Source organism: Myxocyprinus asiaticus, chromosome 26 (genome assembly GCF_019703515.2).
Source record: "Myxocyprinus asiaticus isolate MX2 ecotype Aquarium Trade chromosome 26, UBuf_Myxa_2, whole genome shotgun sequence".
NCBI lineage: Eukaryota > Metazoa > Chordata > Actinopteri > Cypriniformes > Catostomidae > Myxocyprinus > Myxocyprinus asiaticus.
In genome coordinates this window covers 19,922,537-19,940,154 of record NC_059369.1, presented here as the reverse complement: position 1 = coordinate 19,940,154, position 17,618 = coordinate 19,922,537, and the positions used below count along the sequence as shown (strand labels likewise).

At 37.1% G+C, this 17,618-nt stretch overlaps 1 protein-coding gene across 1 annotated transcript; it reads right to left on the bottom strand.

Moving 5' to 3' along the window:
- Window positions 1-11,372: 11,372 nt before the first annotated feature.
- LOC127417316 (neurotensin/neuromedin N-like) lies at window positions 11,373-15,503 on the bottom strand. The gene is made up of 4 exons (XM_051657257.1): window positions 15,226-15,503; window positions 14,366-14,427; window positions 12,640-12,855; window positions 11,373-11,800 (listed from the first exon to the last, which is right to left on the bottom strand). The coding sequence occupies exons 1-4, from the start codon at window positions 15,314-15,316 to the stop codon at window positions 11,657-11,659; spliced, it is 513 nt and encodes a 170-aa protein (XP_051513217.1). The 5' UTR covers window positions 15,317-15,503; the 3' UTR covers window positions 11,373-11,656.
- Window positions 15,504-17,618: the final 2,115 nt, after the last annotated feature.

Genomic DNA, 17,618 nt, shown 5'->3' with positions numbered 1-17,618 from the left:
AAATTTTACCACGAATCACATTTATTTATGTAAAAATGACAAGTACTTCAGCGTACAATCATTGTGAAAGTCCTAGTCGCCCCACAGCTAGTCTTGTGTGACTAGACTTTTGACTATAAGCATAAATTCTTGTCCAGTTTGTTGCTCATTCTGACCAAGAACCGTAAGAGTGTTTCGTCTGTCCAAAAATAGTTAGTATGGATTTTTTCGTAGAATCATTCTCATAGAATCACATTGCTATACCATTCATTTTATCTCACATTTGCTTTTATGACACTATCGGTTTCGTTTAGGCTTAAGGTTTAGGGTAGAGATGTAGATTTTGTTGATTTAAAATTCAACAGAGCATTAACTTTAAAAACCTCAACTGTTTTTCATCTCACATTTGCCTTTTATGACACTATCAGTTAGGCTTAGGTTTAAGGTTTAGGGTTGGGAGGTAGGGTTTGTTGATTTAAAACCTCTATACAGCATTAGTGATGGGAAGATCGGATCATTTTACTGACTTGGATCTTTGAGTCTCGTTCAACAAAATGAACAAATCTTTATTCAAGTAATTTCGTTCATTTGAGCAGAATTAAATTAAAATGTTAAATTTTCAATAGCCAAATCCCCCCCAACATGTCTACTTATGTAAACTTTGATTATACTCCCAATAAGGAAAAAATTATAATGCAGCAATGATAATTCTCAAATTATGAGAAACAGAAAGATTAGTTCACCTCTGGAATCTTCTGGTCCGAGTCGTTCGTTCTTTTGTCACGTGACAGCCAAAAGGACGAATGACTCGGACCAGATGACTCGAGAGGTGAACTAATCATTTCTGTTTCCTGTGTGAGCAATGCATAGCGTATTCGGCTGTCACGTGACAAAAGAACGAATGATTCGGACCAGATGACTCGAGAGGTGAACTAATCATTTCTGTTTCCTGTGTGAGCAATGCATAGCGTATTCAGCTGTCACGTGACAAAAGAACGAACGACTCGGACCAGATGACTCGAGAGGTGAACTAATAATTTCTGTTTCCTGTGTGAGTAATGCATAACATATACGGCTGTCACGTGACAAAAGAACGAACGACTCAGACCAGATGACTCGAGAGGTGAACAAATAATTTCTGTTTCCTGTGTGAGCAATGCATAGCGTATAAGGCTGTCACGTGACAAAAGAACGAATGACTCGGACCAAAAGAGTTGAAAGGTGAACTAATCGTTTCTGTTTCCTGTACAGCGCCCATGTGGTTTTCACGTAACAAACGAACAGAGGTTGCGCAATGCACATGAGCGGCCAACACAAAATGAACGAATCACTCTCTGAGACTACTCGTTCTTCTGAGCCACATAAAAGATTCTTTCAAAATGAACAAATTGTTCATGAACGACCCATCACTATACAGTATTAACTTTAAAAATCTAATTTGTTTAGGAGAACATTAAACTCGCGTTTATCATCATACAGTGGGTGTTTCACCTCGGAAATGTCGCAATATATTTAAGGAGTCAAGTAATATACATTTTCAAAAATGTCACCAGTCACATAGTATGATTTTTGCAATGATGTAACCAAAGTCACTTAATTTAAAAATAAAGCAGTGTACAATTTTGCTTGAGGATATCTAGCTCACTTGCTTCTAAGTGTAAACAAAATTTTGATATTTACTCATACCCATTTGATGCTACCAACCTAGAAAACTTGAGCATATCTAGTGATTAGTGATTAGTATCTAGTGATTAGTGAAAGCTGGAACTATGCACTGATTGGAGTGTTTTTGAGGCTGCAGCCACAGACCTGGACAAGCTAACAGATACTGTGACATCATATATCAGTTTTATGTGAGGATATGTGCATCCTTACTAGGACATTTTTATCATTCAATAATGATAAACCATGGTTTACAGGAAAACACAGACAGCTTCCTCATGCCAAAAAGGATGCTTACAGAAGTGGGGATAAAATATTGTACAACCAGGCCAGGAACACACTGACTAAGGATATCAGAGTGGCTAAAAGAAGCTACTCTGAAAAGCTGAAAAAACAGTTTTCAGCCAACGATCCTGCATCTGTGTGGAAAGGCCTGAAAAGCATCACCAAGTACAAGACACCTACCCCTCGCTCTGCAGAGAGTCAACTAATGGCTGATGAACTGAATGTGTTTTACTGCAGGTTTGAAAAGCCCAGTCTCACACTCCTCCCCTGCACTAATCTTCAATTCACACACACACCAACACCTGAGAGACAGGTTTTGGCCTACTGCTGGAACCCCTTCAGTTTTCTTACTGAGCAAACAGGTCTGTGGATGATACTGTCAATAGGGGACTGCATTATATCCTGCAACACCTCGACAGACCTGGGACTTATGCAAGGATCCTATTTGTGGACTTCAGTCCAGCCTTCAATACCATCATGCCTGATCTTCTCTCAACCAGACTGACCCAGCTCTCCATGCCCACCCCAATCTGTCGATGGATCAACAGCTTTCTGACAGATAGGCAACAGCTAGTGAGACTGGGGAAACTCACATCCGGGATCCTCACTTAGTGCTGGTGCTCCTCAGGGATGCGTTCTCTCTCCACTGCTCTTCTCCCTGTACATGAATGACTGCACTGCAAAAGACCTCACTGTCAAGCTCCTGAAGTTTGCAGAGGACACCACGGTCATCGGCCTCATCCGTGACGAGTCTACATACAGACAGGAGGTTGATCAGCTGGCTGTCTGGTGCGGTCACAACAACCTTGAGCTGAACACACTCAAAACCCCCACCACCATCCTGAATAGCACTGTGGCAGCAGTGGAGTCATTCAGGTTCCTGGGCTCTACCATCTCTCAGGACCTGAAGTGGGACATCCACATAGACTCCATTGTGAATAAGGCTCAGCAGAGGTTGTACTTCCTTCGCCAGCTGAGGAAGTTCAACCTGCCACAGGAGCTGCTGACACAGTTCTACTCAGTCGTCATTGAGTCTGTCCTGTGTACATCTATAACTGTCTGGACAGAAGGAAACTACAACGGACAGTCAAGACTGCTGAGAGGATTATTGGTGCCCCCCTGTCCACCCTCTAAGACCTGAACGTCTCCAGAGTGAGGAAACGTGCAGGTAGATCCCTCACACCCTGCCCACTCCCTCTTTTAACTGTTTAACTGCTACAGAGCACTGAGCGCCAGGACATCCAGGCACAAGAACAGTTTTTACCATCAGGGTGTTTTACTCATGAACAATTAAACTGCCTCAGGACTCCCCCTTAGTGCAATAATGTAAATACATATCTCACGTACATATGTAAATTCACATATTTAATTCAGTAACTGTACATACCCCTACTTTGCACATACATTATCACTTGCACAAGTACATATGCCATTCTGTTAAATGTACTATTATTTGTATGTCTATTTATACTCTTACCTTGTGTTACAAGCAAGGACACCGGGAACAGGATTCTTCAAGTACAGGTATGGAACTTTTCATTGACCACTTCTCTGGTTTACAGCTTCACAATAACACATCAGCATCACATTAACTCATCAGCTTCACACTAACACATCAGCTTCACACTAACACATCAGCTTTACAGTAAGGCTCTTGACCCAGTCTCTCTCTATCGATCTGGCACTGGCATGGTCCTTTTATGCCGCTCTCCCCAATCTCACTACAATTAGAGGCAGGTGTTAGTCATAATTTGGCTCAGGTGTATGCACCCTTACCGCCCTCTCTCTCCCGACAGACACTCGACCATGCCCCCGCTGCCACACCTTGTTTTATATTCTGTGTCTCACTGTAATATTTTGTGTGCACTTGTTTCACCTATCACCAAAAAAAATTCCTTGTGTACGTGAGAATATTTGGTAATAAAGCTCATTCTGATTCTGATTCTGATTAGTTCTTCCTCAAAAGCACTCATTCTATCAACCCCAGACCTAATAAACCCAGCTGTTTCCAGGTGAACTGGTCCACCCCCCCAGCTCCTCATTGTGTGTAGCACTAACCAATCATATCGGAACTGCCAATTTCTGCTGGCTTTCTACCATGCTTTAGATGGTCAGTAAACAAGCTGTGAGCTTGTTGTGTGATGCTGAGCCAACCCAACACCCACCTTGACATCTCATGATCTTTCTAGATGTGTCACCAAAAATGATCATATTCCCTGTAGTGTCATGTGTCCAGATGTCCTGTGATCTGTTAGGGCTCCACACCAGACCATCAGCACTGAGGAAGTGTGGCTTGTTTTTGTTAGGACTCTAATGAAACCTGCCTTTGCTTTGGGGGAGGTCGATTTAGTTTGGTTCATTGCAAGAAGACAGTAAGTTGGATTAGATCTCTGTATCTCCTGTTAGGGGCTGTCAATTTCCAACCACCCCCAACCTCTTTCCTTTCGTCTGAGCTGGGTAATGCTGCCCATATGCAGGCCCTAATGATTTACTCTGAGGCAGAGAACAAGGTCATGCGTGTTATACCATCATCCAATTCACACAATCAGATTCAATCCACACAATCAGATTTCTCACAAAGAAAACTAATATCGTTCTTTCACAAGCAATTATCTTGATGTAGCTACCTGGTAGGAAATGCACTGCCCTGCCCAGATGAAGGCAATGAGTCTCATTTTGCATCTGGCCCAGGATGCAGCAAAGACACAAGTTAAACTGTCAATCTGTGCTTCTATTGGAACATTTGAGGTAAATTAAAGCAAGCTTCAGTGCTGGATTGTGGCCAAAACTATTAGGGAGCGCTAGCATGGACACAACCGATGATCCTTAGGAGGACTGCGTTTCCCTGGCATCCATCCACAGTACATGACCTTTTTCATTGAGTCGATGTGACATTTGCTGCATGAGTGAAGTCTGTCCACTGACAATTTAATGAAACAGGCAGCAAAAGGATCCACAACTGTGCCATCATAACACATATATATAAAACAATATAAGAAGTACAACAAAACATTTACATTTAAGAATAACTTTGTCTTAAAGGGATAGTTTACCTAAAAATGAAAACTCATTTGTCATTTACTTTTTGTCATCATTCATTTTCATTGAATGGAAAAAGTGGTGACTGAGGCTAACATTTTTTCTAATATCTCCTTTTGTGTTCCTCGAAATAAAGAAATAAAGTCATACAGGTTTGGAACAGGGGCATAGCCAAGGGTGGGCCGAGTTGGGCCTGGGAACACCCAAATTAGACCCAGGCCCACACAGAATATTAGAGATTTTTCTTTGACTTCAAATAGAAATGTATAAAATAGTTTAAAAAATGCATAAATTCTGATTTCTGAAAGTGTGAAAGAACTGCTTGAATGCGCTGACTTTCTGATGTTAAGGGAAATTTGGTTAAAAACAAAATGTGGGCGAACAATTGGACCATCCATTTTTATTGAGGCCCTCTCAAAAGTAATTTCCTAGCTCCGCCCTTGGTTTGGAAAAACATGAGGGTGAGTAAATTATATGACATTTTCTTTTTTTGGGGTGAACTATCCCTTTAAAAAAAACTAAATGGATTATAATCCACAGAGGTTGATAAAGTAAGTATTTTCAAAACTTTTTAAATTATGTCATGACATTAGATGATATTTACTATGATGTTTAACTAAACTATTGGTGCTTATAAGTAAAAAAAAAAATTAAAAAAAAATCTGTTTCCAGGAATGATGATGGGCTAGCTTTTATCTATCATGTAAATTTTTTTCAGTGTTGCAGAGAACAATTACAGAATATTGAATGTTTATATACAGTCACATTTGTATGTGTATGAAAGAGGATGGATGAATGAATATTTATAAACATCACATTTATATAGAATATGTTGAAGACAATAAGAAAGGCACAGCTGTCATATGCTAACTCAACCATCAAATAATTAAGTGTTCTGTAAATACAGAGATATGCATGTTATCTTCCTATCTATATTGTGTGGGACCTTGTGGAAGGACACAACTGTTTTTCCTCATTCTTCAGGAGAAGGCAATAAAGTGAGTGACAAACAAGACAAGCAGCCATATGGGATTAATGCCTGCAGAAATGGGGGAAAAAGAAAGCACTCTCTGTCTAAACACAACTGCACACATGCTTTATCTACAAAAACATAGTACTGCAGCCTACTGTGGAAGGCTCTAGTTATTGAAATCCTAACAGTGACTTTTTTTCCCAGTAACTGGCAACATCTACAGCTACACCTAAGATCTGGAGAGAAGCTATTTCAAATCATCTCAATTATATTGTAGTGTTATATTAAATTACTTTTCTTTTTCTTTTTTTTTCATTTAAAATATAGTTGTTGTTTTTTTTTTTTTTTTTTTTTAAATAATCTTTAAACCTCCAAAGCTAGTGCAAATTGAGTTCACCCTAACCAGTGCAAAGGTAATAAAATCTTTTACCCTGCCCTGCTTAATGCAACTTAATGCAGTTCCCATGCTGGGCTTGGCTGGTTTATGCTGCTTCAGTGCTGAACCTAGCTGGTTAACCAGCAAATCCATGCTGTTCATCAGTCAAATCCACTTTGTTTCTCTACACACTTTTAACACTTGGCAGGTATCTAATTTCTTCAAGCTTGCTACATTCTGAAGTCCCTCAATATTTCATTAGACTGTACTGCCATCTCCTGGTTTACATGCCCTGACAACTTGTTTGTCTGCAAAATACAAATTCCTTGGACAAAGCATTTATTGTCAGTATATTCAGGGGCGGATTTAGGCATGGGTGACATGGGCAGCCGCCCGGGGCGGCATCTTGCCGGGAGGCATGGGGCACCTGGATCCACCCCCCATCCCTCCCCCCGGAGCGATAGAAGCTAGAACCACTACTGAGTATATATAAAGACAACTTATATTGACCTGAGTGAATTCTGGATACAATCTAATATTAATTGTATCAAGAACATTAAGACTATAGTACAGTGTCAAAAGGGCATGGTGGAATAACATAATTGGTCTATTTAAATTATTTGGCACTTTTCAAAGCTAATTATTTAGTGTCACGGTTTAGACTGCCACGGTCCTGTCAGGCAGAACCTCAACCCGACAAAGTGACCAGACAGTGGTAGTATTGGCCTGCCTCTGTGTTTTGTGTTCCCCCTTTTGTGTGAGCGCACGGGTCCGGTTTATTGGGACTGCCGTGCACGTGTTACCACCATGCACTCTCCGGTGATGTCAACCGGTCAGGTTGGGTTTTGTCTGATGAGGACCATGACACCATCATCTGTCTTGTGTTTCGTGTTCAGCAGTGGGTTATCGCAGTGTGCGAGTTGCTGCTGTGCGCCCTTCGGTCATGTCACAGTCCTGGCACATTGTCAGGTTGTGTGTTTCAATTTCTGAGGACAGTGGCATCATTGTTCCCTGTCTGTCTCTGTCAAAGCGTGTTTACGTTTTGCCCTTATGTGTTTCAGGTGCCGCTGGCATGCTGAATAAGCATTTCCATGGGAATCCTGATTGTTTCCATGGGAACGCTGATCATTACAACCTTCAGCTGCGAGCGACACCTGCCTCTTGTTTGTTCTTCTTATTTAAACCCCCTTGTGTGTCATGTCGAGTGTCAGATCATTATGACCGTTACTGTGGTGTTTGCTGTAGTGTTAGTACTGTCTATGTGACGGTATTGTCTGCTGCCTATGATTAACTATGCTCTTTGTGTAGTTGGAGTGGGCTCGTGTGTTGGTTGGTGGCTTGTCTCTAGAGGTGAGGTTTCCCTCTAGATCGCCTTCACCTGTGATCGGTTGCCCAGTATTCCCGTGGAGGAGGATTCCTCATCTCCGACCGCATTTGGGGAAGGCCATTGCCTGGGCGTGACTTTGTGTTGTTTTGAAGAACTATTTGTTTGATTAATAAATCCAATTGAAATATTTCCTCTGCTTTTGGGTCCTGTCTTCCTGCACCGTGACACTTAGCTGTAATAATGCTTTTAATTATAAGTGCCAATTAGAGAAATGAAAACCAACAAGCTCTCTCATTTCCATTTCATTAATGAAAGTCATGTGCTTATACTGAAGCAAGGGATTTGACAAATCATTGCTCATTAATCAGAGAGATACTGTTTTGTTATCCATGAAATAAGTCAAATGTCTTCAAGAGGAATTTATCTTAATGGAGAGTAATTAAATAGATATCTCAATGTTTTTTCCTAAGTGAAGTCTTTGCATAATCACATACAGAAGGCTACATTGTTTTGACTTGTACAATGGCACAAAAAAATATATGATTAAAAAATATGGTTAACTTATTGGACATATGATCTATGCACAAGATTGGCAATCAACTCATATGGGAGATGTTATAGTTTTCATTTTTGCACATTAATTTAAGGATGCACATTATGTCTGTTGAGAAATGTTTGGTTTGTGCTCCAATTAAAGCACATTAAAGTAAAGTAAATAATTTTAAAAAGCGTAAAAATGTTGACATATTTGCTCTGTTTGGAGAATAATCTTTAATATTACAAGCAACAGACATCTGTTCAGCATCCAATGGAAAATCAGAGTTGTGTCACAATCCTGAATCAGATTTATTTATTTATTTATTTATTTTATTTTATTTGTTTTACCAGGCTCACGACTTTGCAAGGAAGAACACTGATGTCACTGATTTAATGAAATATTAATGATGGCATATATATATATATATATATATATATATATATATATTGTGTGTGTGTGTGTGTGTGTGTGTGTGTGTGTGTGTGTGTGTGTGTGTGTAGCGAATTATATCAAATAACTAATTTAGATCTCTGCACGCATTCTCCCACCATTATATGTAGCGAATTTGGTAGTATTAATGTACACGGGATGGGTTAAAGTGCCCGCGTACGTCCACAATTATATGTAGGGAAACAGTATGTGTGAGCTAGGAATTAAATTAAACTGTCCTTATTCTACATTATTATGTAAGGGAAATTATAATGGAATTAGTTGCGTTCGACAACCATTATAAATAACTAGATTATTTGTCTGAATAAAATTCTCCACCATTCAAATCTTAATACAACATCTCGTTATATCCGCTCACAATTTCTATTGTAAGGAATTAGCTTTAATAAGGGAATTATGATTAATTCTGTTATTGGAGTAATATTATTTTCATGGCATATTGAAAATAATATTACACATATTTAGGTACAACTTTGAAGCGAAATCTTTTAAAAACAGGGATGAGATTATTTATCAGAATATACCACAGTCAAATTATCTTTAAAAGGGGAATATGAATAATTAATCACAACTCATTATAATCAATTATAAAAATTTGGATCAGTTAATAAAATTAACTTGATGTAGCTGAATTAACATTACAATCAATTAATCTGTTCGTCCAGCGAACACTCAGTATTGATTGTCTATCAACTCTCAGAAAGAATATTTTTCGTGGTCACAGAAAAATAACTCTTTCTTAGCATGTAGCTGTGATCAAATCGTTAAATATATGTTGGTTTACAAGCAGACCAGAATTAACTCGCAAGAATGTACACAAAAGCTTTATTTAACTAAATCACGAACACATAACTAATCTAAACAAACACATACACACAAATCACGCATACATGGGAAATGGAAAAGTGAAAGTGAATTAAACCGGAACAGAACAGGGGAAAGAAGCTATGAAAAGAGTCATTTAACCATCTGAAAGAACCATCAGTTTCTTACTTCAAAGCACCTTTGTTAACAAAGGGGTTCACAGCTTATACTAAACCTCTGTTTAGTTAGTTAATTGTACAATACTTGCAATGCCTTGGCTGTTGAGAGAGCACCCGGATGCAGTCTCAGGAGAAAGTCTTGATGGTTCCTTGAGTCGATGGTGTTGAAGTTGCAATCAATTTCTTCCGTGTTGAAGGAAGAAATGATGAACTTGCGGTGTTAGTTTGACTCCGTTATGGTCAAGGAAGTTACACATGGCTTGATGTGTTAAGGCCTGCCGGCCCGCGACCTCGCGGTCAGACCGGGTGTTTCTGGTCCCACACAAGCAGCAACCAGGAAAAGAAGGGAGAGAGGGAAGAGAGAAGAGAGAGGGAGGTCACTCCGACAGTGCCCTTTAACTTCTAAGGGAGGTCACTCCTCACGAGTTTGGCTTGACCAATGAGAAAGGTGCAATTTTCCAGCGGGAAAAGTTCCTTTGTTTGGAAGCTGACTCATTTGCATGATTGGAGTAAGCTAGCAGTTTTTGCCCCTTTATGCTCTGATTAATATAACAAGCATACAATGCATGCTATAAGGGGGTGCTATACTCCAATGTTTAGGGCATCACACAAGGATTAATTTGATAGGAAGCATGATACCAATAATTTTACATTATCTAGTGGTTCTGTCATAAAGCATGCACAAAACGGTATACAGTACAAAAGACACTATACGAGACAGTAATAATCATACACACAATGTCCTGAGGATATGCATGTTCATTTATAGAACAGTTTGTCTATAAATTAATGAAGAAAAGTTTGTTTTATGGGCTTTATGTGTCTTTACTATGGGGGAGTGAGTTTCTTCTCCACATTCCTTTGCTTTTGCACGTGGCTACCTTCCCCCGCCTGGAATGTCCTGAATCCACTAGTTGCTGGACCAGTATCAGCAAAGTGGGAGTAAGAGCTGATAATGATTAGTGGGAGAGCAGACATCTCGGAGTCTGCTTGGGCCTACTTGGAACTTTGCTTGTTACGGTCTTGAGACATCTGTTGGATTATTCATTAAATAATGAATAATTGTGTGTCTGATTGGTCCAGATGCTATATATATTATTTTTTTTGTTGACAAAAATCAGTACAGCAGATAATCTTGATTCTAATTGTTTCAGGCAACACTTTCCAATGCTTTTAGAATAAAAATGTTATTCTTTTATTTAGAATTTTTTTATTTAACACTGTGTTTTATTCAAATTATACTATCAGCATAGCAATTTCAGTGAAAAGTTGAACTGAAAAATTACCACAATATAACTTCTTTTGGCATTTGATATGTCCCCCTTTTTCTTCAATGACAGTATACACCAGTATAAGCTGGCATGTACTCCCAGTATGATTTGGGAATGTTCCAAACTTGGTAACTTGGGCACTTACTGCTAACATTTGATTGGGGACCTAGAAATAGTGCAGAATCCTAAATATTTCTTATTCATTTTACATCATAGAATTTCTTTTTTTGACATTTTCAAGATGGTAAAACATTTATTATTATTGGATCCCATTTTAATGTGGAATCTGACTTTTTTGACCCCACTATATTTTGTGTACTTTGCAACACTAAAAGTCTATACACTATGCAAAGTAGCATATCATAGTATATCTCACAATTCTCTTTTTCTTATTCATGTGTAAGAAATCTGAAAATATAAATCCAAATAAAGTATAATTTCCTTGAAATGAAATAATGCGAGATATATCATAAAGAGCTTTAATAATATGATTTAATTACATTTGGAAGAAAAATAAATATACATTGAATACATTTGAATACATTTGAATATTAAATATTAGATAAACTCTTGAATTGACTGCTGTTTTGTTTTATTTACATTGTCCATCCCATAATGATAATGAAGGGATCAACTTCTGAAATGAACTTTACCTGTAACAAAAGTTTAGCAAAACAAAACATACAATTTACTGTTACTACTGATGCTATGACAGTGAGAACAGACACATATTCACAAAATGTAAATGTCTTTTCATCTGTGGGTCTTGGGCATCAGTAATACACATTTTGCTTCAGAATGTATGGACTTCTTGATTTATTGGTGCGCAGTTGCCTTTTTAGTATATATGGAGATTTCCTCTTCAGTGGGCTGTCACTGTTTTGGTCGAGATTCAGATATTCTTGGCCATCTTGAACCTAAAATGAAAGAGAATATTTGAGCTGCTATGTCACCCAGATGCATGTTATTACAGAACTGACAATGTCAGCAGCTGAAGGGACAATGCTGGCTGGCATTGTGTATGTGTATGTGTGAATATGTGTGTGTGTGTATATATATATATATATATATATATATATATATATATATATATATATATATATATATATAGTCATATTGTGTTTTCTATATATACTTTATTTTCTGTTTATTTTTTTATTATTATTCAATTTGTAATTATTTTTTATTATTATCTATGTCTTGTTGCTGTTTTGTATTGTTGTGCACTGGAAGCTCCTGTCACCAAGACAAATTCCTTGTATATGTAAGCATACTTGGCAATAAAGCTGATTCTTATTCTGATTCTGCTGTCATGATTGATGTTCAGTTTGTTGCTTGGCTTTTTCGAATCATTTCTCCTTCCTCTGAAGTGTGCTTAAATAAGATGGCAACACTTTTCAATGAGGTTCTATTAGTTAACATTAGTTCACAACATTAGTTAACATGAACTAACAATTATTAACAATTAAAGAGTTAATGTTTATTTCAACATTTTTAAAATCAAAAGTTGTATTCATTAACATTAGTTAATGCACTATGAACTAACATGAGCTAATGAATGATTTTGGCATTTAATGGACATTAAGGAACTGATCACCTATTAAGTAAAAAAAAGTGTGAATATCGGTAAATATATATATATATATATATATATATATATATATATATATATATATATATATATATATATACACACACACACACATACATACTGTTTATGTGTGTTTCTATCATGTCTGTGTGTCTTCTCTCTCACCTCTCTGGGCTGGAGTACCCTACAGAGGTTCTGAAAGTCATGCAGTTCCTCAAGCATTTGGGAGAAGCTACTGGACACTCTCTGGTCATATTCAGCCTGAGCCTCCCCATCCTCCTGCTCCTCCTCAAGCCATAGCTCCTCTAGATTGCTCATCATCCTGCACACATCATGAAGAGGCAGCTGCCACAGGGGGGCGATGTGCTTTCTCTGCTTTACCTGCACGCATGATGAGAGAGCAGAATTTTACTTACAATGATCACAGCTTTATTTGAGCTCATAAAAAAAGTTGTGCCATCTCCAGCCATTATATTCTCAGTCAATTTACAGGGTGCCACTACCTGAATCTACAATATATTTCAATAGCACTGGATAAACACATTTCAAGTTTTCTCTCAGTCTTTTTAAAGGCCTTGGCAACATCAAAGATTGGCTTGATGTCTGGAAATAGACCGACAGATGGTCTTTTCTCTAACTGAATTACAGAGAGAAATGTCATTGCGTTTATTATTTCCCATTACCTCTCTAAGACATATATCCAGACAGCAGATTGACAATCTGCCATTAAAGAAATTCTGTTCCACTACATTTAATTAGACATGACCTACTGACATTTTAAAAGTATCAGCCTTGATGAAGCACAAGACATAATATTTAATGTCAGTATTTAAAGTCATAAATATTAATTATGGCGAGAGGGTGCGTAAACGGAAAGCTACAAAAGCTGTCTTGCCATAAATTATGGTCAGTTTTCAAAATATAATAATCTAAAGAAAATGTTTCCAATCACTGACAAATTCCAGGATTCCACACTTTAAACTCTACGCTTGATTATACTGTATATAATAGTCAAATAGTTGATAATAAATACAGTAGTTGGTAATAGATGGTAGAACAGTGTAAAACATTGCTCACTGAATGAAGCTGAGCATCACCTCAGCTGATGAAACCTCATTTGGTCCACCAATGGAGCGTGAAAGCTTTATCCATGTTTCTTTTTTACTATATTGCTCCTGATTTGCTGCCTGATAGACAACAGTTATTTTTAATGCCAAATATGTAATCACACAATTCATACATTACACATCTTAGAATTACACAAAATGCCAATCAGTATAATCATGTATGGATCTCTCTACACCCTGTCATTCATTAAAACTATAGCCCTTATTATGAATCGTTGACTGACTGGAGAGCAAACCTAAATTTACAAGAAAGCCTTGTGCTATTCTGTTTTCTTATTAAATGTTTTAGTAAAAAAGAAAGAAAGAAAGAAAGAAAGAAAGAAAGGTATGTTGTGGTAAAATGAGCTGGTTAAGAAAATTTTCTCTTAATGCAATCTGTTGGGGAAATGTGTTTTTTTTTTTTTTTTTAATTGCTAAAAAAAAGAAATATTTTCTGTTTGGTAAATTTACACTTCCTGTTTTGGGTTTTAAGAAATAAAATCTCTTTAAGAATGTCTTATTTCTCAGGGTCTGTTTGGAAACAAAAGCAGGGAACATTTTTGGAGGATTCTCCTTAACAGACTTCACTGCAGTCTAAACTAATCTAGATTTCAAAAGTATTACTGTAGAACTAGTCTTGGTTTTCTTCAGCTGCACATTGTTCTTCCATGTAGTATTTTTCCTGCGGCACCAAAAAGCTGTACTGTACTGTATATAAGGCCACTATTGCCTCAGTTGGCTTTTTTCTCATGCCCTCAACAGGTGTTTTAAAAGCAAGACTATACCTTTGAAGTGAGGAGACTTCTCAGTACCTCTTCCTCTATTGCCCTTTTTCCCTGGTCTATATCTGCAGAGAGATAAAACACACAATGCTGAAACGTTTTAAGTGTAAGACTGAGCATGCAAACACTAAACAAAGTGCATTTCATTCAATCAATTTTAAAGGAAGTAAAAAAAAGGGGGTTTGTACTTCATAGAAACAATTTAGATAAAATATTTTTAATTTTAATTTTAAAGTCAACTCAAAACCACTAAACTACAATTGTTTCAAGTTGGGGAGACATGTAAAATACGTTGCTTGCCCAGCAATATATAAGTGACTTTTTACACTTTAACTTGGACTATGCATGTATGGCTGTCTGGAGATGTATGTTGCACCTTACACAGGGAATTGATCTATCAAAGGAAAATGTGCAATGTGCAGGAAAAAAATTTACTCAGACACATTTGTACAATTCTCCCTCTAAAATACATAAACGGATGAAATCATAAGCAAGTTATATCTTTTATCTTAAGTTTTATTTTTATTTAATTGGTAATAAAATCATGTAAAATGTACTACATTTTTTAAAAATATTCAGAGGGAAAACTAATCAAACATACTGCAAAAAATACAATAATTCTTGACAATACAAACAGCAAGACTAAGTGTAAATGCCTTTCATTCATGTAATATAGTCATATGAAATGTAGCTAAAATCAGCATATTAAAACATAAACTTGCAAATATTGGTTTTATTATTTATTACTAGTTATACTATTGGCAAATATTACCCCTTTGAAGGGTAATTACAACTAACTCTTGGTTACTTTTAAACCATAGTAAACATGAACCTGAGGATTTTAAGTGATAAAATGTGCATACCTGAGCACAGTCCATTACACAATAAAAACAGGAGCATCACGAAGGTCAGCTGCATCTGCATTTTGTTAGTAGACCTGCAGTCTTTGCACATTTAAGCTGGGCCCAAGTCCATATGGTTAGAGGTGAAAAAAGTGTGTTAAAAAGGCAGGCACAAAGAGAGAGAGAAGTTGAAAGAGAGATACAGAGAAAGAGAAGCAAAGAGCGTCCTGCAAATGTCACAGTGTTGTCCTCGGTTTCTTATCCAACCTGTTTGCTGTGTCTTCTGTCTCTTGGCTTCCCAGAAGTGAAGTGAGGAAAGGTGGGCTCCATTCCACCCAGTATATAAGAGCCTCTATGATGTCAGAGGAGGCGCACTATCGTTTCTACCCCTCCCGTATCCATCTCCATATTACTCAATCTTCATCCCTCCCTATGTGCCCCCTTGTCATGATGACATCAACAGAAACCTCAGAAATATTTGCCAACCACTTTGGCGGTTGACGTCAAAACTTCCCTAACTGCTCATTTGATATTCCTCATCATTCTAAAGAAAGGAGGTGGCAGTGTAGAAGTGAATTTATTTTGGAGTGAATTTAATATTTATTATTAGTTCCTAGAAGCGTGATGATGAAAGATAATGTTGAGGAGGATGCACAATGCCAGTTTTATCTGAACTGGTTGATACTGAAAGGGTCTAACAGTTTAGATGCTTCGTATGGGGCAGGTCATGCTGTTCTGTAGGATGAGTGGACAATAATGTTACTCACAGTGCATAATCTCAATGACTTGTGTTTTCCACTGTGTTTCTTTCCTTAGAATAGGCTACCTTTTCTTTATTTTTAACTACTTTTTTTAAAACTGGGGTGTGTAACTTTTTCCATGTTAAATGAATAGTTCACCCAAAAATTCTCTCATCATTTATTCATCCTCAAGCCATCCCAGATGTGCATGACTTTCTTTCTTCTGCTAAACACAAACAAATATTTTTAGAAGAATATTTCAGCTCTTTAGGTCCATTCAATGCAAGTGAATGGGTACCAAAAATGTTAAGCTCCAAAAAGCATATAAAGGCAGCATAAAAGTAATCCATATGACTCCAGTGGTTAAATCCATGTTTTCAGAAGCTATATGATAGGTTTGGGTGAGAAACAGATCAATATTTAAGTCCTTTTTTACTATCAATCTCCACTTTCACTTACACATTGTTCTTCTTTTGTTTTTGGTGATTTGCATTCTTCATGCATATCACCACCAACTGGGCAGGGAGGAGAATGTATAGTAAAAAAATGACTTAAATATTTAATCTGAATCTGTTTCTCACTCACAGTTATTATATTGCTTCTGAAGATATAGATTTAACCACTGGAGTCTTATGGATTACTTTTATGCTGCCTTTATGTGTTTACTGAGCTTCAGAATTTTGGTACCCATTCACTTGCATTGTGAGGACCTACATAGCAGAGATATTCTTCTAAAAATCTTATAAAAATCTCTTTCTTCCATCCATGCTTATTATGCAGAGACAACTTTTAGTAAGCTATTCATAGGTTGTTGTCTTCAAAATAGGGTGTTTAAACAGTGTATCTTTGACACTATAAAAATCATTCTGTTTGTTCTGAGCAGCCGGTCCAGCCCGAGATAGCAGCACTGGCTCGACCAATGGCGTGAGTTTGGGGAGGGACTATCTGTATTTTTCATCAACGGCAGACGGAAAGAGTTTTTGGAAAAACGGTTTGAAAATAATGTTTATTTTTGCTGTTCTGTTTGATGACACTTAATTAAATACTTCAGCTTAAGCTCTTGCGATATGGACAATTTGGAGTTCTACAGAAAAACTAACAAAAAATTTGCTATCAAAACATATTGTCAATAGTCTTCCACTGAACGTTGTTCTCAAGTAGGCCAATTCCTACTCTGTACAGACCTTATTCAGAGTGGGGCCGTGATTTATTTTTGTCGGGAATGAAAACGAGGTAGTGAGGGGGTGATCTATGCCCCTGCTTATTACTAATTACTTTCTAAAACCCTTATCAGCCTGGACCAAATGAAAAATACAAGGATAGACATGAAATTGTTCTTTTAATTCTTTCAAATATATCATATAAATCAAATAAATTATTCATGAACTGGCCAAAGAATTTAACGGGGCTGCATTAAATTAGAAAACATACATTTTAACATTAGATGTTAAATTTCTATTTTAAATTCACTATTGTTTTATATAGAATTGTTCTAGAGTCTATACAGTATTTAACATAATTACATCAGAAGTAACTGTAAATTACTGAAAAATTAAGAGTAATCCCTTACTTTACTTTTTTCAATGATAGAGTTATTGAAATACAGTAAGTAATTACTTAGTAGTGCATTACACCCAATACTGCTGCACATCATGTATTGAGGTAGGCTAAATG